Source organism: Vigna radiata, chromosome 3 (genome assembly GCF_000741045.1).
Source record: "Vigna radiata var. radiata cultivar VC1973A chromosome 3, Vradiata_ver6, whole genome shotgun sequence".
NCBI classification, from domain to species: Eukaryota; Viridiplantae; Streptophyta; class Magnoliopsida; order Fabales; family Fabaceae; genus Vigna; species Vigna radiata.
In genome coordinates, this window is record NC_028353.1 from 11,702,342 (window position 1) to 11,719,681 (window position 17,340).

The 17,340-nt window shown below is 34.1% G+C and overlaps 1 protein-coding gene across 4 annotated transcripts in view; it reads left to right on the forward strand.

The window, feature by feature from the left end:
- The window catches only part of LOC106757569 (DExH-box ATP-dependent RNA helicase DExH14), a 50,076-nt gene that overhangs the window by 26,985 nt on the left and 5,751 nt on the right, over positions 1 to 17,340 (forward strand). For all 4 annotated transcript variants that reach the window (XM_022779457.1, XM_022779458.1, XM_014640251.2 and 1 more), the window contains exons 33-43: positions 608 to 670; positions 825 to 913; positions 1,184 to 1,274; positions 1,525 to 1,674; positions 1,757 to 1,948; positions 2,066 to 2,131; positions 4,696 to 4,851; positions 4,937 to 5,080; positions 9,224 to 9,291; positions 14,812 to 14,977; positions 15,088 to 15,150. In XM_022779457.1, coding sequence (XP_022635178.1) covers positions 608 to 670; positions 825 to 913; positions 1,184 to 1,274; positions 1,525 to 1,674; positions 1,757 to 1,948; positions 2,066 to 2,131; positions 4,696 to 4,851; positions 4,937 to 5,080; positions 9,224 to 9,291; positions 14,812 to 14,977; positions 15,088 to 15,150 — 1,248 coding nt within the window. The remainder of the gene's footprint in view (positions 1 to 607; positions 671 to 824; positions 914 to 1,183; positions 1,275 to 1,524; positions 1,675 to 1,756; positions 1,949 to 2,065; positions 2,132 to 4,695; positions 4,852 to 4,936; positions 5,081 to 9,223; positions 9,292 to 14,811; positions 14,978 to 15,087; positions 15,151 to 17,340) is intronic.

Here is a 17,340-nt window from a genome sequence, read left to right on the forward strand (position 1 = left end):
TTTACAATAGGTCTGCAATTAGTATTAGCCCATTACCCTATGAATTATGAGAGAATTGAACATACCAAATGAACAAAGATTTTATCAAGGAAAAGCTAGACAATAACTTTGAAAAATTATATTCAAGCTGGTAATGCAGAACACTTACTCACGAGGGGTTGTGTCAAAACTGTGGACCGTGGTGCTCATTGTGTATTTTAGAAGTCTTATATTTTATCCTTATAGTTTTATTCTTTATAATGGTCGTATCTCCCTATTTGGTTTGTGTGTAAAACCAATCCCATAATGACAAGAATTTGTCTTTTTAGAACTAGCTATCCATATTTTCTAAAATAACCAGTAGGTTCATGTATTAATAGGGGCAATGACCTCATAATTGATACAATAAAGTTGAATATTATTCCTCCTAATTTTGAGAAATACTAATGGTATGCTAGGAATATAATTTGAATTATGTTATTAATTAAGATAGCTAACTTAACCACTTTTGTTTGTATTGATGAATTTGTTCCTTGTTTCTTATATATAGATTCAGTGGTAATATTATTAATCTATCTATATTAATGTTGATGTCATCTACTTCACGTATTAATCTTGATGCAAATAGGTTGGACTTATGATTTTGGATGAGATTCACTTATTGGGAGCAGATCGTGGGCCAATCCTTGAGGTATATGCTTATGAATGGTGGAAATATACTAGTGACGACATTTTTTTATCTTATTTCTTTATAGCATATTGGGTACTGTGAATTCTTTATTAAAATTGGAGATGGTGATTATGAGCAATATTTTTGTTTTGGACATGGAAATTTCTGTGTCTAGGTTATTGTATCTAGGATGAGGTATATATCATCCCAAACAGAGCGACCAGTAAGATTTATCGGCCTTTCTACAGCACTGGCTAATGCTGGGTAAGTTTACTTTCTCTCCACTTTTATGAAAATTTCAGTTCAATATAAATAATTTTCGTTTTCCATTTTCTTTCTTTCTATGCCACTAATTTCTGTATTCAATCTTGTGCTCTCCACTCTCCTTTAGTATGTTACTGTTTTTCCATGTGCACTAAAGATTTTCTAGTGAGTGACTTGGTATGTGTAAATGTAGATGTAGAGAGAGAAAGAGCACAGGAAAGGAGTCTTTTTGTATTAACTTATATTTCCTTGTTTAATCTCTATATGCAGTGATCTAGCTGACTGGTTAGGTGTTGAGGAAATTGGACTCTTCAATTTCAAGCCAAGTGTGAGACCTGTACCTCTGGAAGTTCATATTCAGGTATGTGGATTTGGCGTTTTAGATAGGTAACAGCTTAACTTGTTTGTTTCTTTGTTTATCTATTATTATAAATTTCGTGTGATTAGTAGAAAGTGTGAATGAGGGTAAAGAGGAATGAAAATTTGATACGCATGTCAATGTTTCTATATGCAAAAACTCCACACATGTTTTCTCCTATTAAGCAAACACCTACTGTTGTATAATCAAAATAATTTTTTTTAAACATGTTAACATTTTGGTTTTCTTGTAGGGTTATCCTGGGAAGTATTATTGCCCAAGGATGAACAGCATGAATAAACCAGCATATGCTGCAATATGCACACATTCACCTGCAAAACCAGTTCTTATATTTGTCTCATCCCGACGCCAGACGAGACTTACTGCACTTGACCTAATTCAGGTGCAGATTCAATCTCATGTGAGAAATAATATTTATTCCATTATGGATTGCTGTTATTAATCTTTCTTCTTTGTGATTCAAGTTTGCTGCATCGGATGAACAATCAAGACAGTTTCTTAATTTGCCTGAGGAAACCCTCCAGATGGTTCTGTCTCAAGTCTCTGACCAAAACCTTAGGCATACTTTGCAATTTGGCATTGGATTACATCATGCTGGCCTGAATGACAAAGACAGATCACTGGTTGAGGAACTCTTTGGAAACAACAAAATTCAGGTATACTTTTGTTGCCTTAAAAATTGACATTTGTCATTTCTTATATTGAGAAAAAGAAATTGAAAGCTACATCATGTTTACTTGCCCATAACTGGTTAGTTTTATAATATTGTGCAGATATTAGTTTGCACCAGCACATTGGCCTGGGGTGTGAATCTTCCAGCTCATCTTGTGATTATCAAGGTGATATTGCTGTAGGTGTTTCCTTTTATGCTATTTGTTGGCAATCGTTTTGATGTTGTCTTTTCTGGTGTCAAGCCTGTTTGGTTTTCATTTATGGGATTGTTGACTACTTATCATTCATGCATGTTCTGCTGCTGTCACTTTGCTTTGAATTATAATTGGATTTTGATAAGAGGTTTTATTTCCTGAAAAGCTTTTCCTTGAGTGGTGTTCAAATATCCAATGGCATTTCCAAGAGAATGGCTAATATAATTCTTCTAAATTAAAATTATAAAGTACACATTTCTGATTGTTAGGTATATTATTGGATTATGTAGAGATATAATTTGATTATGTTTGGCATATGATTTGATTTCATTAAATGAGGAGATTCAATTTTGATTTGATATGGAAATATCTTACCAAACATTTCCCGTTATTATCGTATCTCCTTTATTGTACATAAGAATACTCATGCATGTACACGACCTACAAAATTCAGTAGATTCTTAGTTTTCTCTGATCTCACCATGGTACCATCCGGTTTGACCTGTCTTTTCATTTATCCTTTTAACATGGTATCAAAAGCTTAAGGAAAAGAAGGCTCAAATTCATGGTTTTCCTATGGGTCCAAGTGTCATAGGAGTAAAATTTTAGATTCCGTTTTCAGTTTTTTTCCTTGCCACACTGTTCATGTTGAGACACTATTCACCTATGCTGTCATAGTTGACTGCCTACAACATTTTGAGAAACCTTTTCTAGACAGTGTAACTGTGTCATCGTTGATTACACTTTCTAATGAGCTTTTTTCCAGCTAATGTTACTGTTTAATGCTGCTCTTTTTTTTCGGTGATACAACTGGTGTTATTGTTCATCACCAACATTTTCTGTCTGTTTTCCTTTTTTCGTTGAGCTTTTCCCACTTGGCAACCACCTTGCTATTCAATGGCCATTTTTTCTCTCCGTCCGCCTCCTAGTGGTTCTCTTCCTTGCCGATGACCATCTGTGCTCTCCCACAATGTTTTAGTGGTTTTCTTCCTAGCCACCTTGCTATTCAATGGCCGTTTTTTGCATTCCTGCAGTGGCTGTATCATTTGAACATTTTGTTCTTTTAATGTAAAATTTGTAACCATTTATATATTATAATTTGATTATATGTTTCGTCAATACATGATCCAACTTGAGAAGTGTTAGAGATATGATTTTGATTTTGTCAGAGATATGCTTTGACTATGTTAAATAGGGAGATGTGATATGATTTGGTAGCGGTGTTATTGAAAATCCATTATGGTAGAACCATGATGGAAATTGGTGACGGTGGTGATGCGGGTTTGCATGGTGGCCCATCAAGGCCACTTTATGCATCACGATTTACTAGCGTGTGGAACTGGGATGGCAAAAAAGGTGGTGTAGGAGAAGAAAACTCCATTTGCAGGGACGGCTTGGCAGGACAGGAAAAGAAAGCACTGATTATCTATTATTTTTTTTTGTTGGGTTAAAAGCCTAAGTGATAATTTTGTTGCAAATTGGGTCATATCTGAACTAAAAAAAAAATATTATAATTTAGCCTGATACTTTGACACTCTACCCGCACCTCCATATTCTTCTCTAGTCCCATTGCTCCAGCTTGCAATGACCTCAATGCTCATTGTCGCCGCTCGCCATATTTTAAAATGATCTATATTTATGTATGGTATTTCTTTTGACTATAATACTTCCGCTATAATCCGCTATATTTTCTGTTATCCAATATTGGTAACACTGTTTGATAGAAAAATACTTTTCCAAATATTTTTCATTATTTGATATTATTTTGTTCTCATTACTTTATCTGTTCTTTTATATAAATAGGAATACTCATGTCTACTAAAAAAAAAAACTTCTATTCCTTCTCAATTTCTCTTTTCTCAACAAAGTACTATTGCACTACCATTTCTATTATTATTATTATTTCCTTTTTTAATTTCCTAACAAATTCATTAATTTTATCTGTGTGGGGTGACTAGCGAAGGAAACTTTTCTTATTATTGCGTAAACCTTGTGGTGGTGGAGGTAGGGATACTATTTTGTTCTTGGCTTGTAATATTTTGTGGTCCTTGACCATGTCATGGCTGAGTCCATGACTCCTACAACTCCTTTTATGATTAACTAGTTAAAACACATGTCCTAGGCCTTTGTATGTTCACTTATTTTTTTATGATGACCAAAAGTAGTAAAAATATTATTATATTATAATTATGAAATTCAATATAAATAATTTTTAGAATTTTATTGTATATAGTTTTTTATTTACTTTGTTAATAATTTTTTTATTATAGATAGTTATTTTAGTTTAAAAAAAATGTTTGTTTAAAAAATTGGTTAAATTAAAAAAAAAACAGTCATTTAAAGGATAAAATTTGTAAGGTAATTATTTTAATTTTAATAATTAAATATTAACCACTCAGGAAAATGATCTGTCCCAATGATGTTGACAGGAAAAACTGTCACAGTTATGTTGGCAGGAAAGTGGGACAAAACATTTGAATCTCTGTTGGTGTTTATCTTCAACATTTTATTTCAACAATACTTTGCATCTTTTGCAGGGAACTGAGTACTATGATGGAAAAGCAAAGAGGTATGTTGATTTTCCAATCACTGATATTTTGCAAATGATGGGTCGTGCTGGGCGCCCTCAGTTTGATCAACATGGGAAAGCTGTGATTCTTGTTCATGAACCCAAAAAGAGCTTCTATAAAAAGGTCAAACTTGAGGTTGCTGATTATATTTATAATTTGATTTTTAGCCTAATGTGCTGAGAATATTGTTTTCTTTTTTATGTTGCAGTTTTTGTATGAACCCTTTCCTGTTGAGAGTAGTTTGAGGGAGCATTTGCACAATCACATTAACGCTGAAATTATTTCTGGAACCATTTGTCATAAACAAGATGCAGTGCATTATCTTACGTGGACTTATTTATTTCGTAGACTGGTAAGTATGGTTTGGTGCCTCACTTGTACTAAAATAGAAAATAGGTAAATACTAAGTGGTTATATGCTTTTCTCAAAATTTTCAGAGTCGTGGGGTTGTTTCCTGCATTTAGATTTAATTAATTCCAGTTAGTATTAGTATTACAAATATTAACTTTACTTGAACAACGTAAGAAAATAAAAAATTATTTATTGATAACAATCACACTAATTATATTTTTCATAATCTCTATTTGTACTAATTAAAACCTTGAAAGAAGGAAACAATATTATGCTAAGAAAGAATATGCAGATTTTGAAGATGTTTTTTCCTAATTACTAAGTAAAGAATATTTATTATTCTAATAATCTTATTTAGAACACCCCCGAAGTTGGTATATAAATATCACTCATTTCTAACTTTCCTTCAAGATTTTGGAATCTGCCTTGGGGAAGTCTTTTAGTGAAGATGTATGCTATCTAAAGTTCTGTAGGGGTATGGATTATATTTGCAAGGTCTCTCAATATTATCTTTGATGAAGTGTCTATCAATTTTAATTTTTGGTCTTATCTTGTTGAACTGAATTATCATAAGTGCTCATGGCTTGTTATTATAGTACAATTGCACAAGCATGTTATCCTTTATTTTAAGGTCATCGAGTATAATCTTCATCCATATTCCTTTACACACATCTTGAGCAAGAGCATGAAATTTTGTTTTTGTACTAGAATGAGATATTCTATCATTTTTTTTTCTTGTCCAAATCACTAGACTTTCTCCAAGACACATACAATATCCTAATGTTGACTCTTTTCTTTTTCTTTTTTGTACAATATCTTAATGTTGATTTTTTCTTAAACAACAAAATTTGCATAGTCTACATTAGTAAATATCTTTAAGGTCAAAGTGTCGTTTTTCCTAAAGACCATTTCTTGTGCTTGGCACTAAGTATTAAAGAATTTTGTCAACTCTTTCATGTGTCTTTTTGTTGGATCATGCATAGACTCACTTACCACATTGACTACATAAACGTCTTGTGTTTGATGAATAAATAAATAAAATTTCTTACCAATCTTTGATATTGGCTTTTTCTATACGAGAGCTCTCTTCACTTCTAATTCTATGGTTATGTTAAAGATATTGTCATTGCAGACATATCATGAAATAGGATATTTAACATCATCCTTACCCCTTTCTCAACAAAATGGGTAATTTTTTCAATAACACTTACCTTTTCACTCGCCTCCATGCCTTTTATGATGAATCCAATTTGCTTTGATTTTTCCCTTAGACTTCGATAGAAACAACCCAAGGTTGTCCAAATTGAGGGGTTTGTCCTTAAAAGTTACCTTAGAGGGTGGAAAGAGTGTTTAAACTGCACTTAACCTTGCCTCCTAAGCGATGTAGGACTATTGGGTGTGGTAGGAACAATTGTAATTGGTGTAGTTTAGGGTTTACAACATAAATAATATCACTCCACACCATTTACACAAAACAAGGCAGGGCTGAATAATACTTCTTCAACAAGTGCGACTATGTGACGACAATGGCGAGCGATTGTGACTCGGGCAATGACAAGCGATCGCAACAGCAACACGAGAGCAAGGGTGACGAGCAAGCGAGGCCGAGTGAGGGTGATGGTGAGTGCAAGGAAAATGAAGTGGCATGATTGAGATTGGTTCAGAAGAAGGTAGAAAAGAGGGCTAATAAGAAAATGTTAAAACCCTGTCGAACTTGCTAAATCGCTTGCAAACTCACGAGTTCACTGAGTTTAGGTGAAAAACAAGTTTGCTTGCAAGTTGACTCAAAAGCCATGACTGAACACGTAAACTCATGAGTTAACTTGCAAGTTTGATAACCATCATATAAATCACTATGCTCGTTAGGAATTATAATCATCTTCCTTATGGCAAGGGCTTCAAGTAGATAATAATAAGAAAAAGTTATTGAACAATTGAAATTTTTTGTAAGATTTTTGTTCAAAGATAAGGCTATTGATTAGCTGTGAGACATGTAAAACATCCTTTATTACAATGGATGGTTCTAAAGTTATATTCCTGAATCCACATGTGGGCACACTATCAACATTTGCAACTCGTCTTGAGTTGTTCTCTGGTCATAACAACCACATTAAAAAAGTGTGGTTGTATGGTGGATAAATTAAGTTAATATAATAATGGTTGGATTGAGTTAGGTTGTATGTCCTAACTCCTTTGTTAAATGAAAAAAAAAAATATGGGTTCTAAATGTTTGACCCAAGGAGAATAATTTTGTCGGTGCAATGATAGTTTCTAGAGTTACTTTTTCTTTGGGTGCAATAGTAGTTTAGAGGGAGTCACCATTTACTAATTGGGCTTTAAAATGTTTTAAACAAAATGGACTATAACTTTCGGTTAAATACGGGTCCCAATTCCAACCCACTAAAAAATCCTAGGGTTATCTATCTATTGTCACGAACGCGCACAGGTTTAGGCCATGCCATTGCCAGGTACGTAGATGTCATGATAGTCGTGACGTGATTAGCAACCAAGAGAGGCGTCGTTGTTGTGAGGTCCGTCAGTTTCTTCTCCCTCATTGTTGGGAGGGATTACACAGTGAGGCAAGAAGAGCATAACCATGAGAGGTGTCATTGTGAGAGGTGTCGTCGTGAGAGTTGTTGCAACAGGAGTAGTTGCGGGAGAGGTGCCACCATAAGTGACATCTCTACTTATAACTATTCAAGCTATGATTTGAGGCAATTTGGAGTGATTCGTGAGATTTGAAGATTGAATTGTACGATCCGAACATGATATGGGACCAAGAATGAGTCTTTAAGTGATTTGTATAGTGGAGGTGGAGAATAGTAGCAAAAACGAGTCTTCAAGCGTTTTGTATCGTGGAGGTGGAGAATAGTATCATATCGTATGATTTGTATCATGTATCATTTATACTTACTACCATGATTCAATAATTTGTTCTCACATGAGCAAGTTCCTCTTTAAAAGGTTTCATTCCAGACGTTGAAAATGACTAAACTAAAAGATAACAAAGATTCAACCCTTATCACTTGAATTTCTAGGAAAAGAACTTGTTTGTCAATAAAACAAAATTGAAGTTGAATGGGATATCACCATCACTCGGTGCTCAAGGGCTCTTGACAACCCTATCTTATGCTGTCACGAGTGGAGCACACTTTTTTGGCATACCACTAACTTGAACTTTGATGGTGAGCAACGACGATGATGGCAATTAATGTGGCAACAAAAATAGGGCTGCAAATATTGGGAGTTCTAATATTGGGAGTTCTAATATCAAGTTAAACATTGTTAGAAAATAAAGAATTATTTTATTTATATCAATCACGCCATTTACATTCTTGTTATCTCTATTTGTAACAATTAAAACTTTTAAAACAGAAATTGAAATATGCTGAAATGAATAGGAAAACTCTAAGGATATTTTTTCCTAATTACTATGAAGATATTGAGAATACTTTTATCCTAATAATATGCTATTTACAACATCCTTCCATATCATCCCCCTCCATCAAAATGAAAGCAATCTTTTGTACTTACTATTTTTGACAATCAGTTTATAGCCTGAGAAATATAGATTTCTGGTTCTTCACTACAGAGAGGAAATTGGATAGAAATGAAAGCTTATTTCTAAATGAGATTGCAGACAATTGGCATGTTTCATGATAGGTTAGCAATTTATAGCCGAGTGAGGTATTATAGTCATTTTAGTTGAATTTGACATGAAATTAGTATATGTGTTGTACAAAAAAGTGTCTCCCTCTATATGTGTGTGCATACACCATGTACATTTCTGCACACTTGTGTGTGAGTCCAGCATGTGAGAATCATATAGCCCTTATTTTTCTAAATAAAAAAGTTGAAATTGAGAAAGGAGATAGGTTGTTAATGGGTTAAAAAAATCTTAGTAAACTGCTAACAACAGATTTGGTTAAAATACTGATGTTTAAAAGGTGGTTAATGGGTTACTGTTTATCAAATTAACTGACTGCTGAAAAGTGAATTTTTCTCGTATATAAAATTTCCATATAAAAATGTCTACAGGGATTTAAATAGTGAACAGGAATTCTTTCTGTATTTGTATTTGTATTTATATTTATTTTGTTGTATGAGTTTTCTCTATACATGCTTAATGGGCATTTTGTGACAGATGGTAAATCCTGCATACTACGGACTGGAGAATCCTGACTCCGAGTTTCTGAATTCATATTTGTCTAGGTAATGATATGAAATCTTTTTTTTTTTAAGTTCATGTTATGACAGTGTTGTAATTATTATTTTTTTTTTTATAAAAGATCAAGGCAACCCTATATATCCTTTGGCATCTCAGCTAGGCTGACACCGTAAAGTACATTTATCATTTGCCATCACATAAAAGATATTAATAAAAATAAATAAATAAATTCTTGGAAAAGAGAATGAATTTTATTATTTTCATTCATATCTATTACATTCTTCTTTCCTCTATACGTAACAATTTAATATACTGAAAAATAAACTAGAAGATCCTACAAATATTTTCTCTAATTAGGAAGATTTTATAGATATTTTTTCTAATTAGGAAGATTTTCATCTAATTACAACACTCTCCCTCAAGTTGGTAAATGAATATCAATCATTCTCAACTTGCCTACAAGATCTTGAAATCTACCTAGAGGGAGTCCTTTCGTAAAATTATATGCTATCTGAAGTTTTGTAGGAACTCGAGTTGTAATCACAAATTCCTTGTATAGATTATCTTTGATGAAATGTCTATCAATCTCAATATGTTTGGTTCTGTCATATTATACTGGATTATGAGCAATGTTCATGGCAGACTTGTTGTCAAAGTGTAGTTGCACAAGGTTTTCCACCATAACTTTAAGGTCACCCAAAATGATTTTCATCCAGAGTCCTTCACATATTCCTTGTGCAAGAGCTTGGAATTAAGCTTTTTCACTACAACGAGATACTCTATCTTGCTTTTTGCTCCTCCTTGTTACCAGAAGTTGACTTCAAGTATTGGAGAATTTTGTCGACTGCTTGTATGTGTCTCTCTCTTGAATCATGCATAAATTGGCTCACTATACTATTTGGCATAAGCAATGTCTGGTCTTATGTGTGATATATAAATCAATTTTTTAAGTCTTCATGTATTTCCTAGAAGTTGACTTCAAGTATTGGAGAATTTTGTCGACTACTTGTATGTGTCTCTCACTTGAATCATGCATAAATTGGCTCACTATACTATTTGGCATAAGCAATGTTTGGTCTTATGTGTGATATATAAATCAATTTTCCTACCAATCTCTGATATTGAGCCTTGTCTACTAGAACACTTTCTTCACTTCCAATTCTGTTATTTTGTTCTATAGGAACTGTTGAGGTTCTACATCTCAACTTTCCTCTTTCTTTGAGGAGATCAAGAACATATTTCCTTTGAGAGATGAAAATTCCATTATTGGAGCAAGCAACCTCTATTCAAAGAAAGTATTTGAACTTTCCTAGGTCTTTCATTTAAAATTAGGCAGCGATTGCCAATTTTTTTGTTTCATCTTCTCCTGCAATAATCGTGTCATTCACATAGACAAGCAATATAGTGAGTTTACTTATAGAAATGTGTTTTATCAATAACATATGATCTCCTTGGCTTTGTTTGTATCTCATGGAAACCATTGTTTTTGTAAATCTTCCAAACCATGCTCTAGGGGATTGCTTACGACCATACAAGGCATACTTTGTTTCTTTCATTTTTCGCTTCAAAACTTGGGGGAATATGCATGTACACTTCCTCTTCTAGATTTCCATGAAGAAAGACATTCTTCACATCCAACAAATGTAAGTCCATCCAAAATGGGCAACCAAAGTAGAACAACTTGAACTGTATTCATCTTTGCCACTAGGGCAGTCGTCTCCTTATAGTCAATCTCATAAGTTTGGGTATAGCTTTTTGCCACCAATCTAGCTTTATACTTTTCTATTGTCTCATCTGCCTTATATTTCGCTGTGAATATCCATCTACATCCTACTGTCTTCTTGTCTCTTGCCTTATCAACAATCTCCTAAGTTGAATTTCTTTCTAATGCATTCATCTCTTCTTTCATGGCTTGATTCCAATGTTCAAGTTTCATGGCCTCCTAGATTGAGTTAGGAATTTTTGTAGCATCGATGGCAAAAATGAAGCTTTTGTGCCTATCAGAGAGATTGTTAGTGCAAACATACTAAGAAATAGGATATTTAGCTCGTGATCTTGTTTTCTTTCTAAATGCAATGGGTAACTCCTCAGTAATACTTACCTCCTCACTGTTATCTTCAGGGATCCTTACCTCTGGATTAGATAATTTTTCTTGTTCGAGAGTCGAAGTGGGTCACTTTCTATCATATTTTTTGCCAAAAAATGTCTTCTTCCTCACTGTGGACTATGGTAGCTCTATTGCTCAGATCTTAGGCATCCTACAAAGTCAAACATGGTAATGACAAGGAGAGTTCATCCATTTCAAGTGCCTTCACCACCTGAAGTGGTGTTTCATGAAAGGTGACATCCATGGTGATAAAGACGCAACAACTTTGAGGATGATAACATTTGTACCCTTTTTTATTACAAAGATACCCCATAAAGACACATTTAAGAACTTTGAGATCTAATTTACTACTGTTAGGATGATAAGAGTGAACAAATACAATACTACAAGGACTCGACTAGGTAGACTCGTTATTAGGGGGGAAGAATGAACAAAAGATAATAAAGACTCTATAAGACTAATGCCATATAGGATACGGTGTATATAACTTGTTGAAGAGATATGTTTTTGGAATAGACATTTGAAAAATAAGAGTTCTAGTTACTTCAAGAAGATGACAATTCTTTCTTTCTGCAACCCCATTTTGTTCCAAATTGATTTTGGACAAGACGAAACATTTTAACAAAGATTTGGAAAACATCTAAGGTATGTCCACGTGACACGAGTAGAATCGTCAATAATGGTAATGCACCATTTGACTCTGGAAATAGATTGAACAACAGGTCCCAAACGTCAGAGTGAATTAAATCACAATTAAAAGACTCAACAGATTCTTTGGTAAACAAGTGGGAAATAAGTACTTGATAAGATTGAGTGAAGGATGCCCAAGCCTTTTATGATGTAACCATGTTTGGGAATTTGTCGTCTCTGATGTACCTTGTTGACTCATGATTTTTGTTTTGATTTGGTCATCAGACTCCAAAAGATACAATAAAATCGTCTTCCTCATGGCAAGGTCCATAAAAGATACTTGTGATAGGGATGGTAATTTTTCTCTTCCTAAGATTTGTAGTCGGATTGGGTTGTACTCATGATTTAGGCCATGGAGAAATTTAAAGATTCTTTCACTTTCCACGGCTTCAGCATGTGCTATAGCATCTATTTTACCCATCTTTATTGTTAGAAACTGATCTAATTCAATCCAAAATCCATTCAGGATTTTGTATATACGGAAAGGGAGCCCTGTTTTGTATTAAATATCCTACTTTCAATGTCATAGCATGTAGCATAATCTTTTTTTAATGAACAGGTACTTTGTAAATCATCCCATATCTCTTTGGTAGAAGAATGAAACATATAATTTCAACTTATCTTAGGAATCATGGAATGCCATATCCAAGTCATAATTAGTAAATCTTCATTGTCCCAAATTAGAAAATGAGTGTCGTTTGGTCTTGGCTCTCCTCCATCTATGTGATCGAGTCTTGAACATCTTTTAAGAATCCTTTGAATGTACTAGCTCCATTGTAAGAAATTTCAACCATCCAACCGATAGGCACCCACCACATTTAGAAGATCATTAAGATCCAAAGGAATAATTTTTACCTTCGACATCCCTTGGAACGCAATCAAGTGTCTTCGGTGACCCTAGACGATGACGTGTGGGCTACACCGGGAAAAAAGGAACAGAACTTAAAACTTGAATCTACTCAAATTTGAGCCAAATGGGATGTCATCGACCCTTTTTGTGACAGCAGAAGCGAGTGGGTCTCGTCGGAGCTAGGGATGTGGGCTACATGCGGTGGCAACGATTTTGGTGCGTGGTGACATCTTTCCCGGAGTGATTTTTGGCGTTGTGTTCGCTGGAGTTGGACGCACTTTTCAGCCTTATCAGTGACTCCAATCGGCTACGGCAGCAACCGCAATGGTCAGATAGTGGAGGTGGTGGCTACTGTTGTACGGAAACGAAGCTACCAAATTCTATAGATATTTTTTCTAATTAAGAAGATTCTATGGATATATTTACTAATTTGGAAGATTTTCCTCTAATTACAACATAAATCATGGGGCAAACCAAACCCACGAACAAAAACTTCAAGACCAAACTTCCCAAGAAGCTAAACTTTCCTAAACATAGGAATTTGATATCTTTTATGAAAAAGAAATCTAAATTGATAACCAAAGGCATAACTGTCTACCATTTAAAATCTTCCCTATTATCCAAGCCTAAATTGGCCAATATATTAGCTTAGTGATTCCCTTCCCGTAAAATATCTTAAACTTTAAACTCTATATCACTACAAAATTTCAAACATTTTCACCATCTTCCTCTTAGCATCCAAGGAACCATTGACGGGGATGAAAGTGCTTGGCAAACCAGAGCTGAATCACACTCCATCCTATGTTTAGTTAACCCAGTATTCCAAGCATGCTCTTTAGCATAAATAACTTCCATAAATTCTACATACATGGAATCCTAAACAATAAGAGAAGCTGCCAATGTATTCCCCTCTATTTTCTCTAAAATACCATCACAAGCAGCTAATCTTACACAACCTCTAGCCACTCCATCACTATTGAGTTTTATCCAATTCACTCTCGGAAACCTCCAAATAACTTGCATAAAGGAAGAAGATCTCCCGGACCAAGTATTGATGCCAAAAAATTTTAGGACCTTAAAATCGTATACTGTATTATGCATCGTTTTGATTGAAAAATTACCTACAAGTCTAACCAAATTTATAATAAAATGAATTTCAGTGTTTAAATCAATAGGATTTTGAAATTTTGATTGAATTCTCATGTGCCAAATCATCCAAGCAATAGCAGAAACTGCAGCCAGCTTAATGAGTTTAACCAGAGGGCTGTGTTTTTGCTTTAAAAAATTGATCAGAAGCATAGGAGAACCAAAGTTCAAATCATTAAAAACTTGCTTCAGCCAGGACCAAATATACAGTACAGTACACACTCAAAAACGAAATAATACAAAGATTCCTCTTCTTTTCTATGCAAGGAGGGCATTGAACAAAGATGAACACCCCTGCACTGCACTGCTGTATCAGTAGGCATCCTGTTATGCATAATTTTCCATAAACCCAGAGACTTCGGGAAAGTCAGGTTCTTCTAATTTCCAATTCGGGACATCCAGATCTTCAAATATAATAAGACCCGACAAATCACCTGAACCTGAGCAGATTGAACTGTGGCTGAGAGCTTTAGTCTGTCACCATATAGCACACCTACTTGCTTAGATATGCACCTCGATGAACACCAGAAGTCATTCCAAAAATTGATTTTATCTCCTTTTCCAATTGTTCAAAAACTATTTCCTAAAATAGTATCATAGAGGCAAAATAACTGCAATCACAGAGTTCACCTAGTGGACTCATCCCATCATACTCAACATTTTTCCTTTCCAAGATGCAAGCTTATTTCTCACTTTACCTGCTAAAGGCTGAAAGTAGTGTGGTAACTGTTCTCAACAGGGTTATTTTGGATGACAGTTTTCTTTTAACAGCTTAGTGCAGGATACATTTGAGGATTTGGAAGACAGCGGATGCATAAAAATGGATGAAGAGAAGGTGGAGCCCATGATGTTGGGTTCAATTGCATCGCAGTATTACCTCAGCTACATGACTGTATCTATGTTTGGTTCTAACATAGGTCCAGATACATCACTTGAAGTAAGACATAAAATTTTAACTTTTCTAGACTTTTGACATCTTCATTTTTTGAATTATCATTTATTTTAATTGTTTAAAATCATTATGCATAGATTTTCCTCTTTCTGTAGGTCTTTCTGCATATCTTATCTGCTGCTTCTGAATTTGATGAACTACCTGTCCGTCATAATGAGGTAACTGTTTTAATTGCTATAAAGATTGGAGTTGATAACCTTTTAATCAAAAAAGTTTAGACTTGTAAATACGTGAGGGGAGGGATATCAAACCATAAATATGTAAAATTCTAATTTATGGATTTTGTCATCATTCGTTATCAATCGAACTTTAATCTCTAAAGTTAATTGCACACTATAGTTACAAGATTTGTGCCTACTTGTGTGATGATCCAATTTGTGCATATAAGATTACTGCTGTTTTGCTATATATTAAGAAATTGGTTGCATAGTTGAAATGATCACAATTGTTGGAAATCATCAAAATAAAGTATTTAAATGGATGATAATCCTTACTTTACAAATTGATTTTGATTGATTTTGTGGAGTTGAGTAATTTTAAGATGGTATCAAAGCTATCTTCTATCAATCGTTCTTGGGCAAATTAGACTACAACCACCCATCTATTATAAGACTATTTGCTAGGGTTGAGAATAGGCCAGGCTGCTCAACTGGGGCCTATGGCCTATCCCATTTAAAACCTAACTTGGCCTACCTTGTTTAATAAAAAGGCTTGGTTTGAGCTTTTATAAAAGCCTATTTTATTAAATAGATCAGGCCTCATGTTATAAAAATGTCTATTAAGTCTATAAATTAAATATAATAAAAAATAAAATATATATTAAATTTTGTAGTTAATATTTTTCTAAATTGATAAATTCATTTCATAAATGAAAAAAACATTATTATAATTTATAAAATTTTTGTGACTAGGCTAAATGATTTTTTTTAACTTATTGGTTGTTCATAATTTTTTTCAGCTTGATTAAGTTTTAAGTCTCTCATAAATTTGGGTATTTTCAGTTGAGTTTCTATTAAACTTTTGTTGTCTATTGAATACTCAAAATTTTTATATTTTTTAATTGAGTTTGTATCATTTAATTTCATCAGTTGGGTGTTGTAGCTATTATTTTGTTCCGTCGTCTTTCTTCCTTGTCTTCACTTTCTTGTCTTCACATGTTAATTCCTTGTGTTAAGAATTGCGAGGTTTGGTGGTTAATATAAGACAATATTGAAACAATAGAAGTCACTCTCACAATATTTTATATTAATTACAAAATTTCACATTTTTTAACACATGGAGACAGAAATAAGATGACAAGGCAAGATAACAATCACTCACTTAACTTAAAAAATAAATGATAGGGACTTCAATGAAAAATATATAAATTTTGAATATGCAAGAGATAGAAAAAATATGATAGAGACTCAATTGAAAATATTTAAATTTATGAGGGACTAAAAACTCAATTAAGCCTTTTTTATATATGAATTTCTCTCATGAAAGCATTAAGCTTTCATAAGAAAATAGCATCAAGAAAAACAAAACAAAACACAAAATTCTGGAAATATTCCAGATCAACCACCAAAGCAAAGTCTTTTCTCTCCACTATAATTTGCAACGACAATATTCTTGCAGAAGAACCTCTTGGTCTGGCCAGTGTACAGTCACCCAAAGAAAGAGGTGTTCCAATTCCTCTGGTGATTGAGAATAATGCTCTAGGTTTCCTCTACTCCATGGGTAACCCCCTTACTTTCTCCCAACACTGGGCTTAAGTTAATTTCATCATGGCTAAGATGAAGTACTTTGTCTAGACAAAACCCTTGACACTCCAGGTAAAGGACTCCAAGATCCTGCTTCCTGGAGATGCTTCATATCCTCCTTTGAGTAAAACCCGAATTCATAGCACCCTTTCCCCTGAGGGATAGCCTTTCACATACCTAAAGAAGACGAAGATTTTCTGATTTTGGAGCAAAACTCAAGATGGATCATGGGTTTTTCCCCTTTGTGAAGAGTTATGCAACCATGTAAGTGGTTCTTACAATCTTCAAAACAGGCCAAGTAGTCCTCCTTGTTAATCTGCAGTGTTACAAGATCTCCCTTGACACAAGGAGTAGGAATTCAAGGTCTGTGCAAAAGTTTTCTTGTTGCCCCTCATACATTCTTCTCCAACCTTTTGACTGGCTCCACCTGGTGCAGCAGACCCATCTTCCTTTGGGCAACCCCATGATATTACAAAACTGCCCATTAGCATTCTTACCAAGTCTAAGAATGCCCCAGATACAACCCCCTATCTTCTCTGATTTTTGCACAGTATCCTCCCTGGGGAATGACTCAGGTGTATATTTACTTGGCGAAATATAAAGAAG